This window comes from Argiope bruennichi, chromosome 7 (genome assembly GCF_947563725.1).
Source record: "Argiope bruennichi chromosome 7, qqArgBrue1.1, whole genome shotgun sequence".
In the NCBI taxonomy this organism is placed as follows: domain Eukaryota; kingdom Metazoa; phylum Arthropoda; class Arachnida; order Araneae; family Araneidae; genus Argiope; species Argiope bruennichi.
The window spans coordinates 81,535,962-81,562,110 of NC_079157.1; the positions used below are offsets into that span (position 1 = coordinate 81,535,962).

The 26,149-nt window shown below is 29.1% G+C and overlaps 1 protein-coding gene across 1 annotated transcript in view; it reads right to left on the reverse strand.

Moving 5' to 3' along the window:
• Positions 1 to 747: 747 nt before the first annotated feature.
• The window catches only part of LOC129975623 (neurogenic locus notch homolog protein 1-like), a 63,980-nt gene continuing 38,578 nt past the window's right edge, over positions 748 to 26,149 (reverse strand). The window contains exons 21-45 of the mRNA XM_056088703.1: positions 25,483 to 25,590; positions 25,277 to 25,384; positions 25,019 to 25,126; positions 23,232 to 23,339; positions 22,174 to 22,281; positions 20,849 to 20,947; positions 19,224 to 19,340; positions 18,536 to 18,643; positions 18,309 to 18,416; positions 17,842 to 17,949; positions 17,637 to 17,744; positions 17,429 to 17,536; positions 17,017 to 17,124; positions 16,809 to 16,916; positions 16,601 to 16,708; positions 16,393 to 16,500; positions 15,981 to 16,088; positions 15,773 to 15,880; positions 15,574 to 15,681; positions 11,417 to 11,479; positions 10,818 to 10,892; positions 7,445 to 7,511; positions 5,540 to 5,595; positions 3,749 to 3,903; positions 748 to 1,058 (exon numbers count right to left, since the gene is read on the reverse strand). Of these exons, the coding sequence (XP_055944678.1) occupies positions 3,803 to 3,903; positions 5,540 to 5,595; positions 7,445 to 7,511; positions 10,818 to 10,892; positions 11,417 to 11,479; positions 15,574 to 15,681; positions 15,773 to 15,880; positions 15,981 to 16,088; positions 16,393 to 16,500; positions 16,601 to 16,708; positions 16,809 to 16,916; positions 17,017 to 17,124; positions 17,429 to 17,536; positions 17,637 to 17,744; positions 17,842 to 17,949; positions 18,309 to 18,416; positions 18,536 to 18,643; positions 19,224 to 19,340; positions 20,849 to 20,947; positions 22,174 to 22,281; positions 23,232 to 23,339; positions 25,019 to 25,126; positions 25,277 to 25,384; positions 25,483 to 25,590 (2,414 nt within the window). The 3' untranslated portion in view covers positions 748 to 1,058; positions 3,749 to 3,802. The remainder of the gene's footprint in view (positions 1,059 to 3,748; positions 3,904 to 5,539; positions 5,596 to 7,444; positions 7,512 to 10,817; positions 10,893 to 11,416; positions 11,480 to 15,573; positions 15,682 to 15,772; positions 15,881 to 15,980; positions 16,089 to 16,392; positions 16,501 to 16,600; positions 16,709 to 16,808; positions 16,917 to 17,016; positions 17,125 to 17,428; positions 17,537 to 17,636; positions 17,745 to 17,841; positions 17,950 to 18,308; positions 18,417 to 18,535; positions 18,644 to 19,223; positions 19,341 to 20,848; positions 20,948 to 22,173; positions 22,282 to 23,231; positions 23,340 to 25,018; positions 25,127 to 25,276; positions 25,385 to 25,482; positions 25,591 to 26,149) is intronic.

Genomic DNA, 26,149 nt, shown 5'->3' on the forward strand with positions numbered 1-26,149 from the left:
TAGTTATATTATTAATGAGACGGATGTACTTGATAAATTGAGAGTAAATTATCAATATTTGGCTTCAGTTCTTGGCATTCGTATTTATACTAATGTAGATTGCAAGCACAGCGCAAATCGCATTTCATCCCTTTGCAGGTCCAAACAAGCATCCCAAACGAGCGGGCGCACGGGCAGCACTTTGCAAGTCTCGACATGTGGTGTACACTTGTACTATTGTCTATTGTTCTATTCAATTCTGTGTTTGAACTGAGTCTGAAATATTTTTGAGTACCTACTTAGTGAATGATGCTACCTGCCTACGTTTATAGTTAAATCCAAGCCAAAATTTTTGTTCTTGATTGTGAAAACCAGAAAATGTTTCGTGGACCCCTACTTACAACTTGTGAAACCCTGTTTTCTTTTCACGTCTACGTGGACCCCCGTGTGCTCTCCTATGGACCCCTGGGGGTCCACCTGGACCACTTTGGGAACCTATGCTCTAAATTCTCGTACTTAAGTCGATAGAATGGAAGAATAATGTCATCTTTTTGATTTTCCTCACAAATGAGATGTCGAAAATGAGGTCTTATTTTTTTAACAGACATTATCTTCTTTGCGAATTATTTTTGATTATTAGCTCTTTAATATCATTTATTTTACATAATATACATACATATATTAATAATGGAGTTGGAAAGGCGGAATCGGGGTTAATACATGCTCACAAATAATAAATCACAAATAAATTTTGTGTTACATTCCATTAGAGATCCCCAAAATGTCTCCAATATGCTTTTGCATATTGTTCGCCAATGGTATGTGCACTGTAACGTGCATGTACTTTTATTAAAGAGTATACGAGGCTCCGGAGTGTTGCTTTTTTGTTACAAGTATATGTTGCTGACTCAGAAAGGAATATTACAAAATAAAAGATTATTTATTGTTGGTCAAAAGAATGCACTGAATTCGAAAATATATTACATAATACTACAGTATTTATTGTTGTTTTAAAAAAATGACCTGATCTCGTCCAGTCCATGGATGTGTATACATTCGGTGGTTTTCTCTGTGGTTCTCTGAAAAGAAATTATAGGCAGTATAAGAAATTAATTTTCTATATGAATATTAAACTAATATATATTTGTACTACTTTCAATATTTGGGGCTCCTTCATTATGTTGTAAAATCGCCGAAGCCCAAATTTTGATTTTTAAATCTTTTATAAGAAAGCAAGTTGTTAAACAAGTTTTCTGGTCTTGCTTTAAAATAACCTATGTTATAATCACAAACGATAAAATATTTTAATATGATTTTTATATTGATAAGTTACATTTTATATCCATTTACAGTGATGAACTTGAAACAAGATATCATATTGGGTTAATATATATTACTTAAATATTTTGAAATTTTTTAATTACACAGAAATTTTACATATTAGTTTTCATTAAGATATATTGCAAGTATTCTATCCTAATTTTTGCATTTTGAACGATTGACCCATTTGTATATCTTTAAAATATTGTTTTATATATTTAATTATTTTTTCTTTCATTTTAAATCAGCATTTTATATTGTATTCACAGAATGTCTTATTTTATGATAATCTGAATTATTTGTAGAATTTCTAGTTTCTCTACTGAGCCTTGCGTCCGTATTCCGAATAATACTTATTTTCTGCTATGGTTATTACGTGTCTGACTATCATCACGGTCTGCGAAGTCAAGAACTAAGTTGGCTGTTAATATAGGCAGTTCATTCGATTCCTTAGCTTTAGTTTCCATATAAACAACGACTTACGATTAACTATTACCGTTAAACTGCGTTCGGAACAAATTTTTTAAAAGTGGATTTTTAATAATTTTTTCTTTTAGATGCGTTATCAATTATAAACCCGAAAATGGTGAAAAATATTCTTTTATAAATATAATATAAGCAATACCCCCACCTAGCCAGGGACCATGCGGAAAATTTATAAATATAATAATAAAATAATATATTGTAATAATAAATATAATATTTTTGAGAAAAAATATAATATTTTTTATAATATAAATAAAAAAAATATATTTATTTTCTTTATAAATATAATATTTTTGAGAAAAAAATATATTTTATAATATAAAATAAATTCTTTATAAATATAATACTTTTGAAAAGCAGAAGAATTTGTAGTATAATAAAATTTCAGGAAAACGGCTAACATTCTACGGCAAATTGTGAAGCCGTAACCTTCATTTTCTTTATATGCCAGTTACAGGCGAGAATGATGTATGAAATGAGCTGAAGAAGAAATTGAAATGCAAATAATTAAGAGTAAATATATGTCAATATGCCTTTTTCTCCATTCACTTCCAAGTGAATTTCGATATAAATGATTATAAACCCATTCACCTATTCTCTCAACAGCAACAACAACAAAAATGGTCCACATTATTTGAAGTCTATATTATAACTTTCAGGCAATTATCTCTATAGCTTTTGAGTTATGACGTTAAAGGTGAAAGATTTTTTTTTTGAAAAACTAAGTTTTGAGAAAATTGAAGCTTAGGATTCCCTTTCACTAAGGTACGTGTTACATACATATTGTCTCAGGAATTTGAAATTTCCCACAGCGATAAATCTATTCTTCCATTTTTCTCATTTTGCAAATGTTTTTTGTTTGGTTGGAAAAAAGGTTTTTTTCCCTTTGAATGTTTACTTTTGGCAGATAATGTTTTTTAGAATAATTAATTAGCTTAATTTTAATTACAGCCATCTACTTAACAGACTATTTCCTACTCTCATCTTTAAACAGCTTAAAACTCTTAGCATAAATTCATTACTGTAACTAAATTAAAGCATATGTATAAACAATTGCATTGATTGTAATGAAACAAATTGTTGTTTCGGTATTTCCTGACAAGTCATTAAATTATTCTTTTTTTAACATTTTTCTTTCACAATAAATATTGATCACATATCTTTTTAAAAAGATGCAATATCCTGTCTATTTTAGATTTTGGGGATCCTGCCATCATATTCTTGAATATCCTGCCGGGGGCCTTTGCTCCTTGATACTTGCACCTATCATCAAGAATTTTCGGACATTGACAAGTTAACATTGAAAGAACGCTGCTAATAATACTTCGCATATTTTGTAAGTTGCTTTTGTTGCTATGAAATATGATTCTGTAGCAATTTTGAAAATGATCGATGTAGCAATAGGTTAATTTTCCTTTCTCACTTAGCTTTTTTGTACATTTTTTTTCAGTTTTTGAAGAAGAGCTACAACTTTTTGCAATATGTCCTATAGATTCTATGTATTCTTTGAAATACCTTCATAATTTTTCACAAAATTAACAACATAAATGTTTTTTACTCTTATATGTATAAAACTGCAGAAAAATAGAAAAATATTACAATTTTAAGTTACATTTCTATTTCTGAATGCCACATTCGGTTTAGTTTTGCTTGATGCTAAATGAATTATAATCACTGTATCTTTTTTTCTAATACAATAAGAAAAAAACATAAACAGTTTTGGAAAGAGAAAAGCATGCTTTACGAAAAAAACCAACTCAAAAATTATTTTCGTCAAAGTAGTTGAAAGCAGCGTTTTTGACTTAGATGAATGCTTTCATTTGATCCTACAGGAACAGATAATCTAATACTACTTTCTTTATTAATTATTTTTGTTCTAGAAATCGGCACATTTCAGGGCATACATTTAGAAATGGGCTACATATATTTTTATATTCTTAAATTTTAAATAATTTGTTCCTACCAATGACTTATTCGTAGAATTGCTTCATCTGGAGCATAGTTGGCCAGCAGAATTTCACTTCTTCCTCCGCAAAAGGAGACAGAATACCCCAGATAACAGAACTAACACAAAAAACATGATTGAAGTTTGGATAATCTGCCAGAATGTCAGTTTATCTACCAAGAAAAAAATACAGTATGAGATATAACTAATAATCCCTTTAATCAAAGAATGTGCATATATATATCGTATTACTACAAATATTTAAAAAAAAACTATTTTATCTGTGTACCATTCTATAGAGCTTATTGATTCAGCTATGTCTATAATATAGAAAAAAATTAAGACATGCGTCTAATTTTATAATTATGATTTCGAAAAAATATATTCGATGGTATCTGAAATATGCATGCCACTATTCATCATGGTAAAATCCCAATTTTTATATTAACTGTAATTGATCAATTTGTAATGAATTGAAATCCTAGAGACGGGTACCGCCAAGTTTGGCGCCAAATTTTAAAGCTAAAGTTGCCAATATGGCAATATCTCTACGCCTCCAATGTATGGCAACCCTGTGAAGAGAATGGGGTGATGTCGGTGATGTAATTATCAACTAATCAGGTATGAATTGTCTTTGAATATCAACCAATTAGGTATAAGTGCAGCTTTTCGCGGGGAATTTCTAATTTCTACTGCTTCCCAAGTCTTGTAACGTATTTTTTTTCTTACTTTCTTCGATTTCTCTTGTGGTGGCAGCTTTTCGTGGGGAATTTCAAGAGTTTCACTTCATTTAATTGACGATTGGATTTGTTCTGATTTCTTCTGCTCTCCAAGTCTTGTAAAGTATTTTTTTTCTTACTTTCTTCGATTTTTCTTGTGGTGTAAAATGGCTGGTATGAATGTGACAAATGAGGAATCCCTTAAATTGAGGGGTTTTTTCGATTTAGAACGTTTGGGAGCAAAAGCGTGTGTTGAATGGTGCATGAAAATGGATTTAATTGCTGATGGAAGTGTGGTGAATGCGGGCAGGATATGGTATTAACAGAAAGGAAAGGTTTGTAGAAGAGAAGGGCATTATTGTAAATTAACGAAATTCACATCGTTAAATCGGGTGAGTTAAAAAAAAAAATTTGTATTGTTATTTTTGTGCATTTTTTTAAATTTAACATTGTTCAAATTGTGCTATTTTTAATTATTTCTAATTCTTATTTTTGTTCTTTTTGTATACTTCATGTCAAATTTTTCTCCTGCCATAGCCCCATGGACGCTGTAATCTTCAGAAAAAAATGTCTTGAAAATAGTCATAATATTGAGAAATACAATTCTGAAGATTACAGCGTCCGCGGGGCTTGGCGAGAAAAATTTGGCAGGAAATCGCCAAATGGCACCCTTCTCTAGAACTGTCCCAAAGATTTATATTGTCTAATATTTATATCTATAGCAACAGTATGTCATCTAACATTTAACTGCACGTTGTTTAATTCTGAATTTTGGAACCACTTCTTTTTCAACTTGCAAACTGCAGATTTGGTTCGAAAAGTGGCTCACTTTCTACTTTCATTAAGTTACAACAGATGCAGAGCCTCAAGACGGTGGATTCAAAATCTATTCATCACAAAATCATTTATATCATCTTTTTATATACTCAATGCCACGCTGTAGAGTACCGGGAAGAAACAAAATCTAAGTACTCTACAGTGTTTATTTTTTACGTATTATAAATTATTTAAGAATCATTTCATTTACATGCTTCTTAAAACCTTTTCATATATAAAATTTTCAAAATAACTTGAAGTAGTTCGTTCCTACCTGATTTGATTTTAATTCTATCTTCACATTGTAGTCCAGTATATCCCTCATAGCATCTGTGTCATAAATATACATAATTGAATAAATTTAAAATGAATCAAAAGTAACTTCATGGTTGTTTCTAAATAGATAACATATGATAATTCCTTTGTCATTTTAAAATTTGAATTCAAAGTTTTTAAAGTAAGAAAAGCTTTGAGTATCGTTTATTTTTTAAATACAAAGCTGTTTTGAACAACTTTGAAACAACAATCATTTTTGAAAATGATCTTTAAAATTATAAACCTCGGTGAACGCTTGACATCTTCTATCAGAAACAGTATGGGAGCAAGAATGACACCTAACACTTAATTTCCGTTCAACACTAGCAGGAGGTAATATAATCTGTAATGACTCGTTTACAGTACATATCGCAAAAAAATAAATAAATAAAAAATAAAAAAATAAAAAAATAAAAAAAAAATGGCATCTTTGATGGAATCGGATTTCGAATCTCGAAACCTCCTGTTCCAAAATAGGAATTAAACCACAATATCACCATTATTCCTGAGGAGGCACTGGAAATGTTCCGTTAAACAAAGGCATTAAAAACACTTTTAAAATTCACATTCAATATCAAAAATTTTCTATTACATTGAAGATTGTAGTGTAGCGAACACAAGTGTTTTTTGATATGTTTCAAACAAAATGAACTACTGAAATATATAATTATTGCTTTTTGTGCAAAATGGTTTATTATTGGCATAATATTTTAATCTGAATGTAAGTATAATGTCATATTATGCAATAATTTTTTCTTGATTATTGAAAGCAAAGTAATAAAAGTAACATGCTCTTTATTTTTACTTTTAAGCTATCGAAATATTTCAATATTAATTAGAAATTTCAACCAATTAATGAATTCTATAAAATTTTAACTATTTCTTTAATGATAGATGGAAAAAAAAACAGATTTTCCTTAGAGTAATTTTACAGTATAATCCGATTTAAATGTTGTTATTCGAATCTGAAAATAGAAACAATAGCCCCAATCTTTAGACAAGTAAATATCCATGTCAACTGGTTGCCGTCCTGGAATTTTTCAAAGAAAATTTTCCCTTTCTAGAATGTCGGTTACTCTCACATCCAGATCCACCGAGAAAGTTAAAAAACAAGGAAAATCGAGCAAAAGACTGCAAAATGAAATTAGATATCTTCAGAAGTTGCCATGGTAAGAAGAATTATTTATTATTAGGTAGATTCCTATAGGAAGATCACCTATTGCGATGGTTCTCATAACAGGATATATATATCCTTTTGGTTCAGGCTGTGAATTTGAATATAGAAAATGTTCATTGTTTGAAGGAATTTATAATATGAAATTCGTAAATAGTTTTAACAGCAGTGCGATTAAGTGTAGAATACTACTTAAAGGGATTGTATTTTCCAAAGTGCCTGATATGTTGTATCTACCAGCACCAGAGATTTTAGAAGTCTCATATTGTCATTTTCAAGATTTTAAATCCTTGTGGTAATGAATTTAAAAATTAATTTCAAAATTCCTTGGGACAAAACCAAGGTATGTGTTTCAACGTATAAGATTTCGAAAAGCATATTTCTGCCAGATATTTTATTATTGCTCATTTTTAAAAAGGCTCTGAAAATTGTAAAACTCTATACATATGAATGGATATCTAAAAACACTAACAACATAGACAATTATGACTTGTATGAAATTGAAACATATTTTAAACTATAACAATTAGTTACATGGTATTTCTGGTTTATAAATGCAGTTAATATTATCAAATGTTTATTTATATATTTAAACTATGTGTTTCCTACGTGCCTCTATGCAAAAATGATTAAATTGAAAAAAAATCAAAGCATATTCAAGTTGCATAGATTGAAATATAGTCTTCTCACCTGCATCTATAATAATGTCCAATTATTTCACATTTTCCATGCACACATACATCATCGTCGCATATATCTAGGAAAAGTAATAACATATAACATTTTATAATACAGAAGCATTCTATTATATTTCACTAGTTATTCCGTTAAACGTTTGGAGTTCTATTTTTTTTTTTTAACAATCACAAATTTTCCCTTCATTTTTTAACTAATCAGTTTATTTGACGGTACTAGAAACGGTATTAGAAAAACAATATAATAGGAAAATGCATCAAGTTAGAAATCAATGTTTTCATATTGCGTGTTTATTGATAACCATATTTTGAAAGTTTAAGTATTTAAAAAATATAAGATAATAAATAATAAATTATTTTCAATAAATATATTAGAAATTATACTTAAAATAAGAATGATTTAAAAATTAAAAAATTCCATGAATAGATAAATAATTCAATGTTTATTATTAATAAAAATGAAAGCATTGTCTGTGTTTATTTATTTCTGTGCTTATCTTTTATAGTGTTGACAGATGGAGATGAAAAAATTGGGGTCTGGACATATTTTGGAGGTTAGGATTGAAAAAATGAGGGCTTTATTTGAAATTTCAATTAATTAAAAACCATCCCAAATTTCTAGTATATTTTTTTTCCTGATAGACTTGAAAAATGCTGGAATACTGAAATGAATTTTCCAACGAACTGAAATTTTAAAAATATCTATTAACCGGGGAGGTGCGCTCTTTTAGACCGCTGAAGATGCGATTTCGGTCACCCCTTTTCTATTTTTTGCTCAATCGAATGGATTGACCCTGTAGCCTCCTGTTACGTGATTTTCACTACACGTGCACTTTTTCAGCCAGTTTTAGCGGATGCTTTTAAAAATAATTTTAGCTATTTCTTAGCGTGACGTCTGTGAGACCGCACCTCACTTTTAGTGTTCCAGTTTTATACAAGGATTAGCAGAGGATTCTAAAACTTGGTGCTCGAAACACATCCAACCTACTTTAAAAGTAGGTTGGATGAATAAACAGTTATAAAGCAGAGTTCCAGACACTTTTATATGAAGCAGAAAGTGATTTTAATGATAAGGATAACTGCACTGATTATTATTATTATTATTTATGAAAGTTGTCATTCGACTGATTCTGATTTGTATGCTCAAATATAATTAATTTTTCTAGTGATAATGTATTTTGAAAAATTTCTAAAATATATTAATATACCAAGAGGAATATCTACAACATTTATAGGCTGATTTTTATACTTGTAATTAACCTGTATGTTTAAATAATGCCCTCGAAACCCGATGATGCCAACAAAAAAAAAGTCAATTTTACCAATAATCATTTTTTTTTATTTTTCATATAATTGTTGAATTTTTCCTTATATTGGTTTTCTATATACCTTTGTACACTGGAAAAAAATTAAGATTTAAAAAATAATAAGTAATGTTTTTTCAAGAATATTATTTGTTGTAACATGTAATTTGAGAAGAAAATGTATGTTCTCACACAATTACTTTTTTTCAGTGATAATGTTTTGAAAAATTTCTGAAACATATTTATATATCAAGAAAAATATCTGCAGAATATATTGACAGATTTTCAATTAATACCATTATTAGAAAATTTAATTTGAGTGTAAAGAAAATACCATCTCCTAATCCGCCCCCCCCCCCAGTTAATTTTCTAAATTTTAACTTCCCTAGTTAAAGGATATATCTTTTTTCTGTAATTTTAATAATTTTTATTATAAACTTTGTTATACATATTTGTCTTGGAATATTCTCTCAATGCTGATAATCAAGGTACGAATATTATTATTATTTGGGCACTTTTTCGGTTATACCGGGCAAAAAGTCTGATTTAGACCCGCACAAAAAAAAGTTGTAGCGTAAGGTTTGTTCCAGCGACTTTTTAATCTAAATTATTTGTCCCCTGTCCCCTTTCCCTTACGCTCAGCTAACCGAAAAGTCCCATTTTTTGCACATTGAGTGTGCATACTTAAAACACAGTTTTAATGAAGTTTTAAAACTCATTTATAAATTTGTGATAATTGTAGTTTAGATTTAAGTTAATCAAAGCTGAGTGCTTTTAATAAATTGTGAACTTATAAACAGTATTAATTATTTATGTAGTTTAATCTGATAAATCTATGTCATTGTTCTTTAACTTGATGTCTTATTTTCGTGCAGTACGTTTCTTATTATTTATCATTTTCTTATTTTCCTTACTCTCTGTTGGTCCATTTTTTATTGGATCCATAGACAAATTCACTAATATATTTAAAATATAATAAGATACTAAAATTATTCAGTATATTTGATATGGAACCAAAAAAAAAATTTTTGAATGATTTCAACCATTTTTCTCTATATTTAAAGACAAATTTCAATTCAACAGTTAGATTATTGAATTTTAAAAATAGGCGCTTTCGATTATAACATACATTTTAGGTGATGAGAGAATTGGGTACGTTTAGGACGGAGGGATTTATGTTAGAGTTAATTGGAATGCGTATAGCACAATGAATAAAAATGTTGTAATAAATAAAAATGTCTAAGAAGGTTCAAATGACATATGTACAAAAATTTTAATTTTAAAACCAATTTATTATGGTATTTATTACTACGCCTTAGCTTAGCATAAAAAATTTGACTAGAATATTTTACTAATCGCAATATTTTTTCAGCTGGTCAAAAATAAATAAATAAAAATAAAACATCCCTTTGAATACAATTGCTAGATAATATTTCAGAAAGAATGGACCCATTCCCATCTTCAGTTTTTTTTATTTATTTAAAGTTCTAAATTTCTTTGCGTTTTTGATTGAATTCAACGAATAACAGTAAATTCCTCGAATGAATCAAAGACCTAAATGAATCCTACTAAATTTTTCTACTAAAATAAAGACCTTTTTTAATTCGATCACTATGGATATATTTAATTAACTAAAATAATTAATAATAATCAAAATTATACGATTTTTAAACATAAAATTCACTTTAATAAATTTGAATAAAAATATTTTAATTTTATACTAATAATATAAAGTTAATAATAATATAACTCATTTGCCAAGTTCCTATGTCAATTTTTCTTTGCTAGAATCATGACAGTGGTAAACAGAAGAAAGATAATAAGTATTAAACGAAGAAACATATTTAATTTACTGAATAGTAGGTTTAAAATATTATTAATGTTTAAAAATGTTAGAATAATTAAGAATTTTTTAAAGCAAAAGGAAACTATTTCAAAAGTGTAAAGTACGGATGAAAATGATGCTGATAAAATAGGGATTTAGAAATTATAAAACGAATTAGTTTACACTATTTTCTACTTCCAATAAATGGCTATTATTATATAAAAAATAATATTTTGTACTTTCTACTGCAAAAGGTAGTACAACAGGTGTCGTCAAATTGAATGAGTCAGTCATGTTTGTTGATAAGCTCATTTCTGGAATTAAAAATTTTAAAAAGTATATAATAAAATGCTCATATAAAATTTTTATAAAAACAAGGATTTTGTCTTCAAATAAATTTAAAATAATATTCTTTGTTTTTCTGCTTGAAAGTTCAATAATTAAAAAAAAACGACTACATGCGAAATTTTTGAATAAAATTTTGCTGAGATATTTAGCTGCTTTTTATAAGTCGCTGACAAAAAAAGGTAACATTGAAAAATTTATCAGTATTTTAAGATTTTCAATGAATTTAATTTGATAAGAATTTAAATTCAATTCTAGAATTCATGTCATTAAAGTTAGTTAAAAAAAACTTCACAAAAATATTTTTTGGTTATAAAAAAAAGCAATTCAAAATATATTTATCTAAAGCAAGAGAATGTCTAATTGTAAATAAAATACATAAAAGAAACAAAGATAAGTATTTTGCGTCAAAAATAAATATCGAAAGGTAAGCAATAAAACTTTGGATTGGTTTAAAGTTAAAAATTAATTAAAAATTAAATTTTAAAATTACCTTGTGTAGTACTCGTGAGATTAGAGGAATCAACCGTTGTTGTGGAAGAACTAGTTCCTGCAACTAAAAATACAACATGATTAGCAAAAAAAAATCTCAATTTTTGTGAAATTTTCAACGGAAGCTTATTGATGTATTGAAAAATATTTATAACAGTTAAATATTAGACTGAGCCATTGTATATATTTATTTTTCTGTTCGTTTATTTTTTCATTTACTTATTTTTTTATTTATATTTTCCACTTTATATATATATATATATATGATTTTATTTTATCTTATTTTTCTACTAAATTAAAATTGCCTATCTACTGTAAATTTTATTATTTACAAATTATGTTTCAATGATGCTGTTGGAATATTATGTAGACTCTTCTGCTTGGGCTATTTAGACCGCTCCACTTTTTCTTTTTTATGCCTACTCTTTTTTTCTTTTTTTTCCTTTGGCTGTTTTTAGCTTCTAGTACACAAGATTATGAAGGAAAAAAAAATTAAATAGCTAATCCTTTGATAGCTATATAAATTCTATTTTTTTAAATTTTTTTATGAGCTTTTACCGGTGTAACGCCACTTTTGGCACACACCTAATCATCATCAGAATACCTACACGGCAATCTACACTTACGGACAGAAGTGTCACTGATTAGAATTTAAGAGAGAGGAGCTGCAATGGACATAAATGTGAATCCTGTGTAACAATAATACCTACTCTGGTATGCATACATCTGACTCTGGTATGGATACATCTGATACATCTACTCTGTCTCTACATCTACTACTATTCTACATCTCTACATCTACTCTCTCTACATCTCTATATCTACTATCTGTCTCTACATCTACTCTGTCTCTACATCTCTGTCTATACATCTACTCTGGTATGCATACATCTGATATGCTAAAGTATCTGAATCCTGTATAACAATAATACCTACACGGCAACCTACACTTATGGCCAGAAGTTAGAATTTAAGAGAGAGGAGCTGCAATGGACATAAATGTGAATCCTGTGTAACAATAATACCTACTCTGGTAGGCATACATCTGACTCTGGTATGGATACATCTGATACATCTGACTCTGGTATGGATACATCTGATACATCTGACTCTGGTATGGATACATCTACTCTGTCTCTACATCTACTACTATTCTACATCTCTACATCTACTGTCTCTACATCTCTATATCTACTATCTGTCTCTACATCTACTCTGTCTCTACATCTCTGTCTATACATCTACTCTGGTATGGATACATCTGATATGCTAAAGTATCTGAATCCTGTATAACAATAATACCTACACGGCAACCTACACTTATGGCCAGAAGTTAGAATTTAGAATTTGAGAGAGAGGAGCTGCAATAAACATAAATATGAATCTTGTATAACAAATAATTCAATTAATGTGCATATAAACAATTTTGGAATTGAAGGATTAACAATTGTTAAAATGATGAATAAAATGCTATAGATTCTTCAACTGTAGAAAATTTTCTGAACAGAATGCGACCAATGTGATCAAATAATCATTGTTTTTCTAGTAACAGCAGTTAAATAAAACGGGAAAGACAAAAGTTTGAATAAATTTAGATCATTAAGAACAAATTTAATTTAATTAATTAAAAAAAATGAATAATAGCACAGAACCACTGCTAAAGAAAATATCATATTTTAAGCTATTTTAATAGATCTTTTTGATTAATGAAGCATTTTTGTGCATTAATTGCTCATTTATTCCCCTTTTCAACCCAATTAAATTTACCTCCAATTATATTTTTTTATAATATGTATATTTTAATGTGAATATTTTTTTATTTATGTATAAACATAAAATGTCAAAAATGTTAGCGCACCAGAAAATTGGAAGATGTTTTACGAAAGTTTTTTCTTAAATGAAAAAAATTACTAAGAAAATGTATTATTAGAAGACAAAAATAATGGCTGTAAAATACTATTTACATTTATAAGAATGCATCCATTTACCTTGGTTTTCAAAAACTAAACTGACAGAACTTAAACTAAACTGACAGAAACTTAAAAGATATGCAAACAATTTGGACGAAATAGTATGAGATAGTATTTATTATACTTCCTGTGATTTAAAGATGCAAGAAAATGTATTACATCTTACTTACATTTTGTGATATCATTTGATATGTAACTATCATAGAGTTTCGAGTTTGAATTTACCAGTATTTATAAAAACACATTACACTTTCACAAGATTTGTTTGGAGTTTCAAGATTTTTCAAGTGCAAATCTATATTTATAATAAGGCTCAATGTGTGTGTGTATGTTGGCGCTCTACAGGTCAAACCGTTTGACCAACAGCTGCCAAATTTGGCACAAGTATATCTTGAAGGTCGGAAATGTGCACCTCGGACCAATTTTTTTCTTCGAATTTTTAATTAGAATTTCGATTAATTAAAAATTAAGCAAAATTTTGACTTTTTTCCCCTATAACTTCCGAAAATATTACAACAAGTAATTGATTTTTACATCACATTGAAAAAAAAAATTATCTTTCTAAAGATACTAATATTTTAACCAACAATTTAGATTTTTATTTTAATGTATTTTTTAAAAGAATTATTTATTTTTATTTTTACACAATTTATTTCACACAAAATAAAAATAAATTTAATCTGCACGAGCACGCTAAAGGGAAAAAAATTAGCTTTTATCAATATGTTGCCATCATATGGACAAAAGCTGAAATTAAAAAAAATCAACTATCATTGCAAATTAAATATATAAAAGTGTAATTTTCAGAACATGTCTGAATGAAATGAAATATGATTTTTTTCCAAAAAAATAAACTCAAGGTAAGTTTTTTATGATCTTTTACAATACCTACATTTCTAATTCATGTAATAGTTTTATTTAAGACAAATATTATTTAAAATGTATTAGATATCTACTCTAATCGAAGCCAAACAGCTAATTTGTAAACCTTTAGTAATAGCCATTTATCTGCTAACAAAATGATCTAAATGAAATTAATTATTATACTTTATGTAAATTGAATCATAAATGCTGATGAATTATGAATTTAAAATTTCTACATATATAATTTGCCATGTCAATCATTTTTAAAACATTCTTGAGATTCTAATATCTCAAATAATAATATGTAAATAAAACTAACTAAATCAATCACTAAAGATGAAAGATTAATGAAAATGTGAATATCACGATTTTATAAAAACGGGCGATTTTGGATTATTTCATCGATTGTCTCAGAGAAACTAATCATATCCCAGGGTTTCTCAAGAGTGATTGCCTTAGGTTATAAAAATGTTGATTGTTCTTATATTGTAATATTCAAAGTTTAATAAATCGGGCAGATTTGATCGCAGAAAATACATGTATTTATTTAATTAAAATATGGGGCGTGAAGAATATTTTACAGAGTATGATTCCTTAGGACCAAACTGTCTAAAGTTTATATTCCATAATTTTTGAAGTATATTTTTAAACCGAAAAAAATATTATTGACATTATTTAAATATTTTGAATATAACTAAGAACTGAAAAAAAGATGGTATGAGTGCATAAAGGATTAATTAAACATTTTAGCTGGTATTAATACTGGCGGACCGGCTGATCGCCAAAGGCGGCTAGTAAATAAATAAAATGTTTCCTTAATTTTGCATTTTCCTGCATTTTTATAGAACTCTGTTCTCAATCAATGAAAATGCTGAAAACAGTTTTTAATCTAGTATTTGGTTATGAAACCAATGGTCATGTAAGTTTTAGACGCCGAAAAAACTATTTTAGGAAAATTAAGATACAATAAAAAAATAAAATATTTTACGAACCTACTTAGAATACTTCGCGATTTTAAGAATTTTTTTCCCTTGATCTTTGGTTTTCCGAAAAAAATGTTTCTTATAATTAGAACATTAAAATAAGGTTATCCATATATATTTTTATTTTCCTTATTACAGTATTATATTTTTAAAACATTTATTAAATTACAGTAACTCATTTTGAGATTGGTTCTCAATGCATTAGTGAGTTATAAATAAGTGAGTAATTTTTAAATTGTCTTAAAATTAATGTTACGCATTAATCTTAAAATATTTTCAAATTTTTTACAAATTGTAAATAAATTATTATAATGTATTTTAATAAAATCATAAATAGTTACCATTTCCACATCTGTCACCAACAAACTGATCTTTACAAATGCATTTAAAAGAATCTCCTTGTAGAGTACAGGTACCACCATTTTTGCAAGGATTGTTTGTGCATGAATCTGAGTAAAAACAAAGAGTAATTTCGCAACTTATTTTTAATAGTTTCATAAAATTCAAAATTTATTTCAATATTGAAAATGTTCTTTAGACCTTTCTCGCAATTTTCACCGAAATATGGCTTCGTACAGTCGCACTTGAAAGAATTACCCTCCAGTCTACACTTGCCACCATTTCCACACGGATTATTTGTGCATGGATCTGTCATTAGAGAGAGGTGCAACGTTATAATTATTTATAGACAAAAATAAAGCCTTCTTATTATTTATCAGAATAATTATTAATACATGAATCAACTAACCTTTCTCGCATTTATCGCCAAAATAGGGCTTCATGCAGTCGCACTTGAAAGAATTACCCTCCAGTCTACACTTGCCGCCATTCGCACAAGGATTATTTGTGCATGGATCTGTCATTAGAGACACGAGTATTGTAATAATTAATAATAGACAAAAATAAAGCCTTCTTATTATTTATCAGAATAATTACTTAACAAATTAATCAATTAACCATTCTCGCATTTATCCCCAAAATATGGCTTAGTACAGTCGCACTTGAAAGAGTTACCCTGTAATCTACACTTTCCTCCGTTCTCACAAGGATTTTCAGTGCATGGATCTTTGAGTTGAAAGAGGAGCATTATAATAATAATTCATAAACAAAAATAAAGCTTTCTTATTATTTATCAGAATAATTGACATGAATCAACTAACCTTTCTCGCATTTGTCTCCAAAATATGGTTTAGTGCAATCGCACTTGAAAGAATTACCCAGCAGTCTACATTTGCCGCCATTCACACAAGGATTAATTGTGCATGGATCTGTCATTAGAGAGACGAGTTTTGTAATAATTAATTATAGACAAAAATAAAGCCTTCTTATTATTTTTCAGAATAATTATTATCACATGAATCAACTGACCTTTCTCGCATTTATCTCCAAAATATGGCTTGGTGCAGTTGCACTTGAAAGAGTTACCCTCCAGTCTACACTTTCCCCCGTTCTCACAAGGATTTTCAGTGCATGGATCTTTGAGTTGAAAGAGGAGCATTATAATAATAATTCATAAACAAAAATAAAGCCTTCTTATTATTTTTCAGAATAATTATTATCACATGAATCAACTAACCTTTCTCGCATTTGTCTCCAAAATATGATTTAATGCAATTGCACTTGAAAGAATTACCCAGCAGTCTACATTTGCCGCCATTCGCACAAGGATTAATTGTGCATGGATCTGTCATTAGAGAGACGAGAATTGTAATAATTAATTATAGACAAAAATAAAGCCTTCTTATTATTTATCAGAATAATTATTATTACATGAATCAACTGACCTTTCTCGCATTTATCGCCAAAATAGGGCTTCATGCAGTCGCACTTGAAAGAATTACCCTGCAGTCTACACTTGCCGCCATTCGCACAAGGATTATTTGTGCATGGATCTGTCATTAGAGACACGAGTATTGTAATAATTAATAATAGACAAAAATAAAGCCTTCTTATTATTTATCAGAATAATTACTTAACAAATTAATCAATTAACCATTCTCGCATTTATCCCCAAAATATGGCTTAGTACAGTCGCACTTGAAAGAGTTACCCTGTAATCTACACTTTCCTCCGTTCTCACAAGGATTTTCAGTGCATGGATCTTTGAGTTGAAAGAGGAGCATTATAATAATAATTCATAAACAAAAATAAAGCTTTCTTATTATTTATCAGAATAATTGACATGAATCAACTAACCTTTCTCGCATTTGTCTCCAAAATATGGTTTAGTGCAATCGCACTTGAAAGAATTACCCAGCAGTCTACATTTGCCGCCATTCACACAAGGATTAATTGTGCATGGATCTGTCATTAGAGAGACGAGTATTGTAATAATTAATTATAGACAAAAATAAAGCCTTCTTATTATTTTTCAGAATAATTATTATCACATGAATCAACTGACCTTTCTCGCATTTATCTCCAAAATATGGCTTGGTGCAGTTGCACTTGAAAGAGTTACCCTCCAGTCTACACTTGCCGCCATTCGCACAAGGATTTTCAGTGCATGGATCTGTCAGTAGAAATAGGAGCATCATAATAATTATTTATAAACAAAAACAAGACCTTCTTATTATTTATCAGAAATGATTGTTAATATGTAAACCAACCTTTCTCGCATTTATCTCCAAAATACGGCCTGGTGCAATTACATTTGAAAGAGTTACCCTCCAGTCTACATTTGCCACCATTCACACACGGATTATTTGTGCAAGGGCCTATAAATATCATGAATTAATTCATATTATTACTTTTAAATCATAAATAAGTTGAAATCTTTAATAAATACCAAAACATAATAGGTTGCAATGGAATTTAATAAGTATTTTTTTCTACATTCTAGTAAGTGCTCAAATTTTGCCATTAAAATTTCCTAATTTGGAAGAAATTTTATTACGTATTTCTATTTAAAATATATCAATTTTTTCAGTCATTATTCATACTAAAGTTGGTATTTTTACTTTTCCCTGTAAATTAGTTTTAATGACTTAAATCATCTTTAAATTGCATAAATTAATATAAAATTTCATAAAAAAACTTTATGATTCTTTCTGAATGATAATAATCTTTTGCTTACCTTTCTCGCACAGTTTCCCAGAATAGGGAGTTTTGCACTTGCATTGGAATGACGTTCCGTTGATCTTGCAGGTTCCACCGTTCAGGCATGGATTCTCCGTGCAAAGATCTACAGAAAAACATTGAAAACATATTATGCTCGCTATTATTATATGTATACTGTAATTCATCAAGAATTGAAAAGAAATGACATTACATTAGATATAGAAAATAATTATATAATATTACCATCTTTGCAAATTGGTCCCGTGTAAGGTGGTTTGCATACGCATTTGAAAATTTTTCCAATGACTTTACATTTTCCTTCATGTAAACAAGGACTGCTGTTGCATGGATCTGTTTCAACGAGTATGTTTGGAATCAATAAATACGCATTAGAAATTTTAGCAACACTTACCAAATATTACTAGAAACTTTCGAGAATTAAAGTAAAAATAATTTGACTCTTTTTAAAAAAATGCTTGATTATTGTATATATTTTTATTTTGTTAATTTTTATTTTCTGTTAATAAGGTAATAAATATTAATTTTAAATTTCCGTAAAAAGAACTATTTCTTTCCTCTTCCATAGAAAACTGCCTACATTTCTTTTTTTGAAAGAAAAAAAGCCTAAAAGCTTTCATTTATTTTATAATAACTACATATGGAAAACTGCATTAAAATAATAAACAGGAATTATATTGAATTTTTTGGTATCATTATTTTTATAACCAAGCTTAATTTTAATAATAGAAATAAGAAAGAAAACTTACAGAGATTCATTCATATATAATAACCTTTGAATTATCTACCGATATCTGGAAATTAGATAGATAAATTGGAACTTTCATTTTTAAGTAATTGGAAGACAAATCCTTTGAGTCGAATGTAATTTTAAAAGATTTCATAATTAAGACACGCACACATGCATATATACCTTCACAGTGTTGTTCTTTTAATTTGGAACCATCGGGGCACAGGCAGTACTTTTCTTCCCTAAAACCTAAAAATCCGCCTTCCCAAGTGCAGTTAGCTCCAGTACCACAGTTACAAGCTGTAAGAAAAGTATGTTATTTTCCATTCAGTTTCTCACAAACTTCACAAATTTATCATATTATGGCACATTTATTTATAGAAATATTAAATATTTTTGCCTTTTACATACATATATCTTTTGTAAATATTTTTTCCAATTTGTGTACAATTTGTTTACTTCTTAATTTCTAAATAATTCGAGTGAAACTTCAATGGGATCTTTTTGTTTTTAAGACAAGAGAAACAGATGGTGAGGGACCACATCAAAACTGATACTTAAATGTCGGAGAGGAGCCTATAGAAAATTTATTCAAAATTACCAAATCTAAAGACATGGAAGGATATGATTTTTGTTCATGCAAAGTAAATCTTTTTCACTCCGACAGTGAAATTTTTAAATCCAGGGCTCTAAATTGGAATTACAATAATCCTTATCTTAAATATAAATTCAAATATATAATTAGGAATTTTCTGTTAATAATATTCATAATGGGTGTGTTTGCTCACTATATTGTGTTTACTGTATCATGTTTATTGTATTTTAATTAATTTTATAATTCAAATAAATATGAAAAATAATTATGAAATCATGTAACTAATTATTTTAAGAAAGCATTACTAAAGGAAATTCCCACATGGAATCAAAACACAAATTAATTAATTGAATTTTAAAACATTGTATTTTCATATAGATTAACTCTGAAGCAACAGGAATTGACTGGAAAGTAAGAAAATGGCACTTCTCAAGCAAGATTGAATTTTAAGAACGTAAAAGAAAACTGCGAGTTATATTTTTTCTTCACTTCTTCAATTCAACGCAAGCTTCAATATCACAATTCTTTTGAGTCATGATGCATGTGGCGGCGCTACTGCATGAAACGTTATTCTAAGAAGTGAATTCAAATGAACTAATCTTGACTATATAAATATTGTGGCGTCAATTTCGTATTACCTTTATTTTTTTACTCTCTTATAACAACAGCTGGTTGCTGTTATTTTATGTTTTATTATAATGTTTCTTTATTATTATTTTTTTTTGTAAACGAAGTTTATTCTTGCTATTACTACTAGTATTCAAACTACAAGCTAAGTAATGGATTAAACCACAATGCACTTTGTTAGTCCTATTTCTGAAATGACGCCGTTTTTAAAACAGACCCCGTATTCCCCCCCCCCCACACACACACACATACACATTCGTAAGAGATTACCGGAAAATCAATAATAAACGTTTTTCATTGTTCTTTTTAGCATTTTATCTGAATTTTTCTTTTTTATTGATTTGCTAATTCAGCAACAATAGTAGAATTGAAATTCAATAATATGTGTCAAAGCAAATTTATTAATATGCACTTTAATTTAATTAATCTTTAAATTTTAATTTATAATCTTTAATATTCCTTATTATTATTAATTACTTATAAAATTTAAGAACTATCTTTATGTTCATTAATATTATTCAAATTTTTTTAAAAACGTAACAAATTAATTAAAATAGTTTCAAACAAATAAAAAAAATAATCTTACCTTCGCAGACATCTAACTTTTTACCGTATTCCGGAAGACATTCACAAAGCACTTCGTCGTCAGATGTTACTCGACATTTTCCATTTTTACAATCACACACTGCAAAAAACGATTTGTTTGTTCCATAAAATTAAGAAATTGTGCTTAAAAAAATGCTCAAATATCTACACACATTCTACTTTAGATTGCGCAAGCGCTCACAATTACCAATTTGGAAGCCACGAGCCTTTACTAACTCCTCTGTATCTTTTATTATGTTCTGTTATCTGTGAACCAACATGCATGCAACACCCTACTAGACTGACGTGCATTGATCGAATGAATCTTGGATGGAGGTATTCAGATTCTACTATTTTCATGCCCTTTAATGAACTCATCACAACTTTTCGGGGATATCTGTCGGGATTATTCTCAAAGTCTTTGTCAAATAACATTATAGTTCGTCCTTGAACAAGTTGCGGCGCATCTTATCAAGAGGCACTAGTGTAGCAAACTGCACACACCAAGATAATCACAACCAAGAAAGACTCCAAATATGTGCATAAAGCAAAGAAGAAGATTGACCGATTTTTTAAAATAATTCATATTCCTCGCAATTTAGTCTTTACCTTGTGGAGTTTCATCTGCTTTTTACATGCGAAACAATTTCGAGATCAAAAGAAACTCATAGCGTTGTAAAATAATAATAATAATGTTACGTCCATTCTCAAGAATGCCACAAATGTGCATTCGTGTGACGGAAACAAAGAGGATTGTATTGCAGGTGATGATAATAACATTCAGAGCTATTTCCGAGAAACAAAGGAAGACTGCATATGCATGCAAAATTTAATTGAGGTTGTCTTTACTGTTACTGAGACCCCCCGGAGGGGCACCTCGAAATGAGGATGAGAGGCTTCCGGCATGTTGGTTGGATCTCGCCACCCTGGAGAGTGCACTAATAGGGAGAGCGGGGGATCTGACTCCTCCCATCGATGACGGGACGTACTTCCTTCGAGGAGGGTTGTATCGTGGCCGGTGATGGGCCTTAGGACTCAACCACAGTTCCAGCCAATGTTGCTGTTGCGGCGGTCCGGTCATTCAGTTTTTATGGTTTAAATCCGTGTGCCTTCGTGGCGGGTCGGAGAGTTAGATGGCTGACTTACTGAGCTACAGTAAACTCTATGTTATTTTTTGGCTGATTTTTGTTCAAAGTAAGCGAAACAAGATAATTAGCATGTAAATGCATGGTCACTTATGTATCAATTTATCTGAAATTTATTCTATATATTTGTTTTTTATTTTAAACTTCTGAAACATAAAAAATAAAATAAAATAAATCTTACCATGTTGACATATGTTTCCTACGTGATTTTCGGGACAGTTGCAGGAGAAGGAATTCCCTTTAATTGTACACCTACCACCATTACGACAAGGACTAGATGAACATGGATCTATGAATGGTTAGTTTCTTTAATACTGATGGAAAAGTCGTCTTAAAATGTATGTTTAAAAAATAAATTTTGCAATTTTATCACATTTCATTTATTTCATTAAATTATCTTCCATTTCCGAAATCGCATACACTGAGAAGCTATTAAATTTTGCACAGGCCAGTGCATGGAAGTGAAAAAAGAATTCATCGAATCAACAACTCATTATAGTAAGTACTGTCAACGATAAAATTTTATAAAAGTTCTGACTCAAAATGTGTTTGGAGATCAATTTCCTTTCTTCTAAAGAATAAATAGCAACTGAATATTGCGTCCTCGAACAAGATGCTGATTTAATTTGAGTGAAACTGACGTGTTAGACGTAAAAAACAAATTTACGCTACTAATAGAGCTAATTAAAATAAATTATTTTTTTATGTTGAATTCACTGTCATTTTGATAATTTGGTTACGCTGTTGTTTTCCATTTTTGGCAGAACAAAAATCATGACAATTTTGTGGTTCTTTTTTTCTCTCGTTTCCCCATTATGTTCTTTTTTGTAATTAAGTATGTGTAGGTAAAGAAAACTTTTAAAATTTATCCTGTTTTACATCCAAAAAGAGGCTGTAAACTACTATGTGATAAAAGTTTAAAATTCATCATGTAAGTTTTACTGTATAACGAAGTAAAATGCAATCAATTCGTAAATAATAGATTTATTTTCTTTAAGAAGATATAAATAAATTTCTCATAGAATAAAACATTACTTTTTTTTTTGTTTTATTTTTATGGCATCCAGAAATATAAGTGTTCCTTTCATTTGCTGATTTATTTCCTTTTTTGTATTTCCTTTTTTATTTTGTATTAAGGAGTGCATTATGTTTGTTTTAACATAAGGCATAAGAAATAATCGAAAACATGAACCTATAAAAATCTTTAAAAATATATAATAAATGTATGACTATTCTTACCCTTTTCACACCTATCTCCAGAGAAAGGATTCTTGCACGCACATATAAAACTGTTTCCTTTGACTGTACAGCTGCCATTATTCATGCATGGATTTGATGTACAAGGATCTGCATATAAGAAAATGATGGAAGTTATAATAAATATTTTAGTCTATCTTCCTTATAAGCAAAGAATGTGTAATACGATGCATCATGATTTAATTGTTAAGATACATTATAATATCTTATGGCACTGAAAATATAGAGCTTCATCATAGATAATTAGTGCTAATATGATAATAGAACTTGTCTTTTGTTCTAATAATTTTCTCAAAAAATTAAATGCTTGTAAAATTTCAGTTTATTGATCTCACGATCATTCATCTTTTCTATTAAAACATTCAATTTCCATTAAGAAATTTTCAGTAAAAGCTCTGATGCATTCCAGAATGAAATCTCAGTTCTTAAAATTTCTGTTCATGATCTCACATGTAATGTTGATGCTTTACAAAAGTATAAAACATCAAGTATTATGAAATGCCTTTGGATATCATGTATGCTCAAGAGACAATCGGCTCTAAAAACACTATCCATCAATACGCTTCATGAGAAATTGAGGTAATAATTGTATGCATTTCTCTGTTTTTCAAATAGGAAAACATAATCTGTAAAAACAAGAATTTATTAGAATTAATGAATAATGTGGAACGTAATAAGTAAGATGTACTGAAATGAGACAATCTGATTCACAACACCTTCAGCCATGACCATTTTCCACGTTTACTCAAAACATTTAGACTGAACATTTTAACAGGGCTCTTAAATAAGAATAAACGCTTATTCGTCTGTGTTTTTCCTATGAATTATGAGAACAACTCATCAATCGATTTTCTGATAATTTTCTTGAGCAACAAATACATATTTAAGGGCAAAAGGTGCGAATAAAAAGCGGGACACATTGTTTTAGTGAATGCTGTGAAAAAAACTTAAAGGATCACTCGGACTTAAAAGACAATCGCAGATGAACATGCAAACGATGGCTAACTGAAAATAGAAAGCTAGTCAGCCAACCAGCTGAAATTTCTTTTTGTTTTGTTATTGTTGTTGTTGATGGAAAAGATGCATAAAAAGGAAAATGTGCTATGAAAGTTTTTCTAAGTGACTTCACACAATCTTAACAAGTGAATTAGGCCCCTCATTTGTTAAGGCCACAGACGTGCTTCTTTAGTTTTCTTAATACTAAATGTCTCTAAACGGCTTTTAACGAAATTACGGATTGGATATCATTGCGAAATTTTCTTCGTCTTTCATTAAAAGTTAATGATATAATTGCTAGTTTTTAATATGTAGAACATGTCAACACAAAAATATTTTATATATTATTATTTGTGTTGCGATTTTAGTGAGATCTAAGTGAGATTGAAGTTGTTATACTTTTTGGTATAAAAACTCATTAAAAAAGATGATTACAAAAATGCAGGAAATGGAGCTTTAATATTCATTCGAGAAGAATGAAAATATGTTTAGAGGCAATACATTTTTAAACGCAAGAAAAATTTGTGAAATCGGGCAAGTGGAAGAGGTTGAGAAACTTCCTCTTTGGTTTTAGGAATTATTCTAAATATACATTTCAGAGAATTTGATCTATTTATCTACAATACCTACAAATATAATTCAATGAATTGTTCTGTAATAAATAACCATTTCAGCAAAATCAACTTTATTTCACAGTTCTCTTGAAATTTGGATACTCCGGAAAATTTTCAGCATTCCAGATGCATAGAATATTTGAGGTGTTTTGTGCTTACCTTTTTCACATTGCTTTCCTTCATATGGAGGGGGGCAATCACACTTGAAATCCATTCCAACCACTTTACACTTCCCTTTATTCGAGCATGGATTGGACGAGCAAGGTCCTACACGAAAAAACAAATCCACAATGAATGAATAGGATTCTTCCAATCATGGCAAGCAAGTATTCAAGATGATAACGCCCTAAGTCTTCATACAGATTTAAAATTACAAATCTTATCAAAACCTTCAAGGTAAATAAACGGACGCCTTACCCATTTCGCAGTTCTGACCACTGAATGGCTGTTTACACTGACATTTGTATTTTAGCCCCTCTATCTGGCAGACGCCGCTGTTTTGACAGGGATTTGAAGAACAGGGTCCTGTAAAACAATCATTTTTATTTGCGAAAATTCAAAGTTATGCCTTTTCACATGCTACAAATACAAATCAAAATACGAAGTATTAAATCCAGTCATACCCTCTTGACATAAATTTCCTGTATAAGGCGGCTTACATACACATTCAAAACCTCGACTATTTACTTTACACGTCCCGTTGTTTTGGCAAGGATTTGACGAGCAAGGACCTGTTGTGAAAGAGAAAAAAATATCTAGCGCAGGCATTTTTTTTTTTTGTCTTTCTTAGTGAGTAAGAAGCATAAAAACATATTCTATAATGCGATGATGACATTAGTATATCTTGTTTCTTTCCGCTAAACCCTTATACGTTGTATTTTCAAATATAATGTTATTTGCACAATATACAAGAGTTTTGTTTCATTTCGCTATGCTAATGAAATAACTTTTGAAGGACATTTTTATTGTTAATTCTCATTTTTTTAAGCTTACTAACAATATAGTAGTTATAATTACTATTATTAGTAAGTAGAAGATCACTGTTATGGCTTCGGAAAAGGAATTGATTTCAAATGTTTATACGTTCTTATTTTCCGACAACGTTTTTCATGAGCATTATCGAAAAATGAATAGACTGATAAGCGTTTTAGCAATGATTTTCTGTTTCAGAGAGTTTTTACTGTTTCTAATGAAGTGAAATGCAAATGGGAATCGTTTCTCCTGAGAATTTTATAAAACTCTGCTATATCTTGGAGATGCATCTGACAGTTTTCTGTAATCTAGATGATC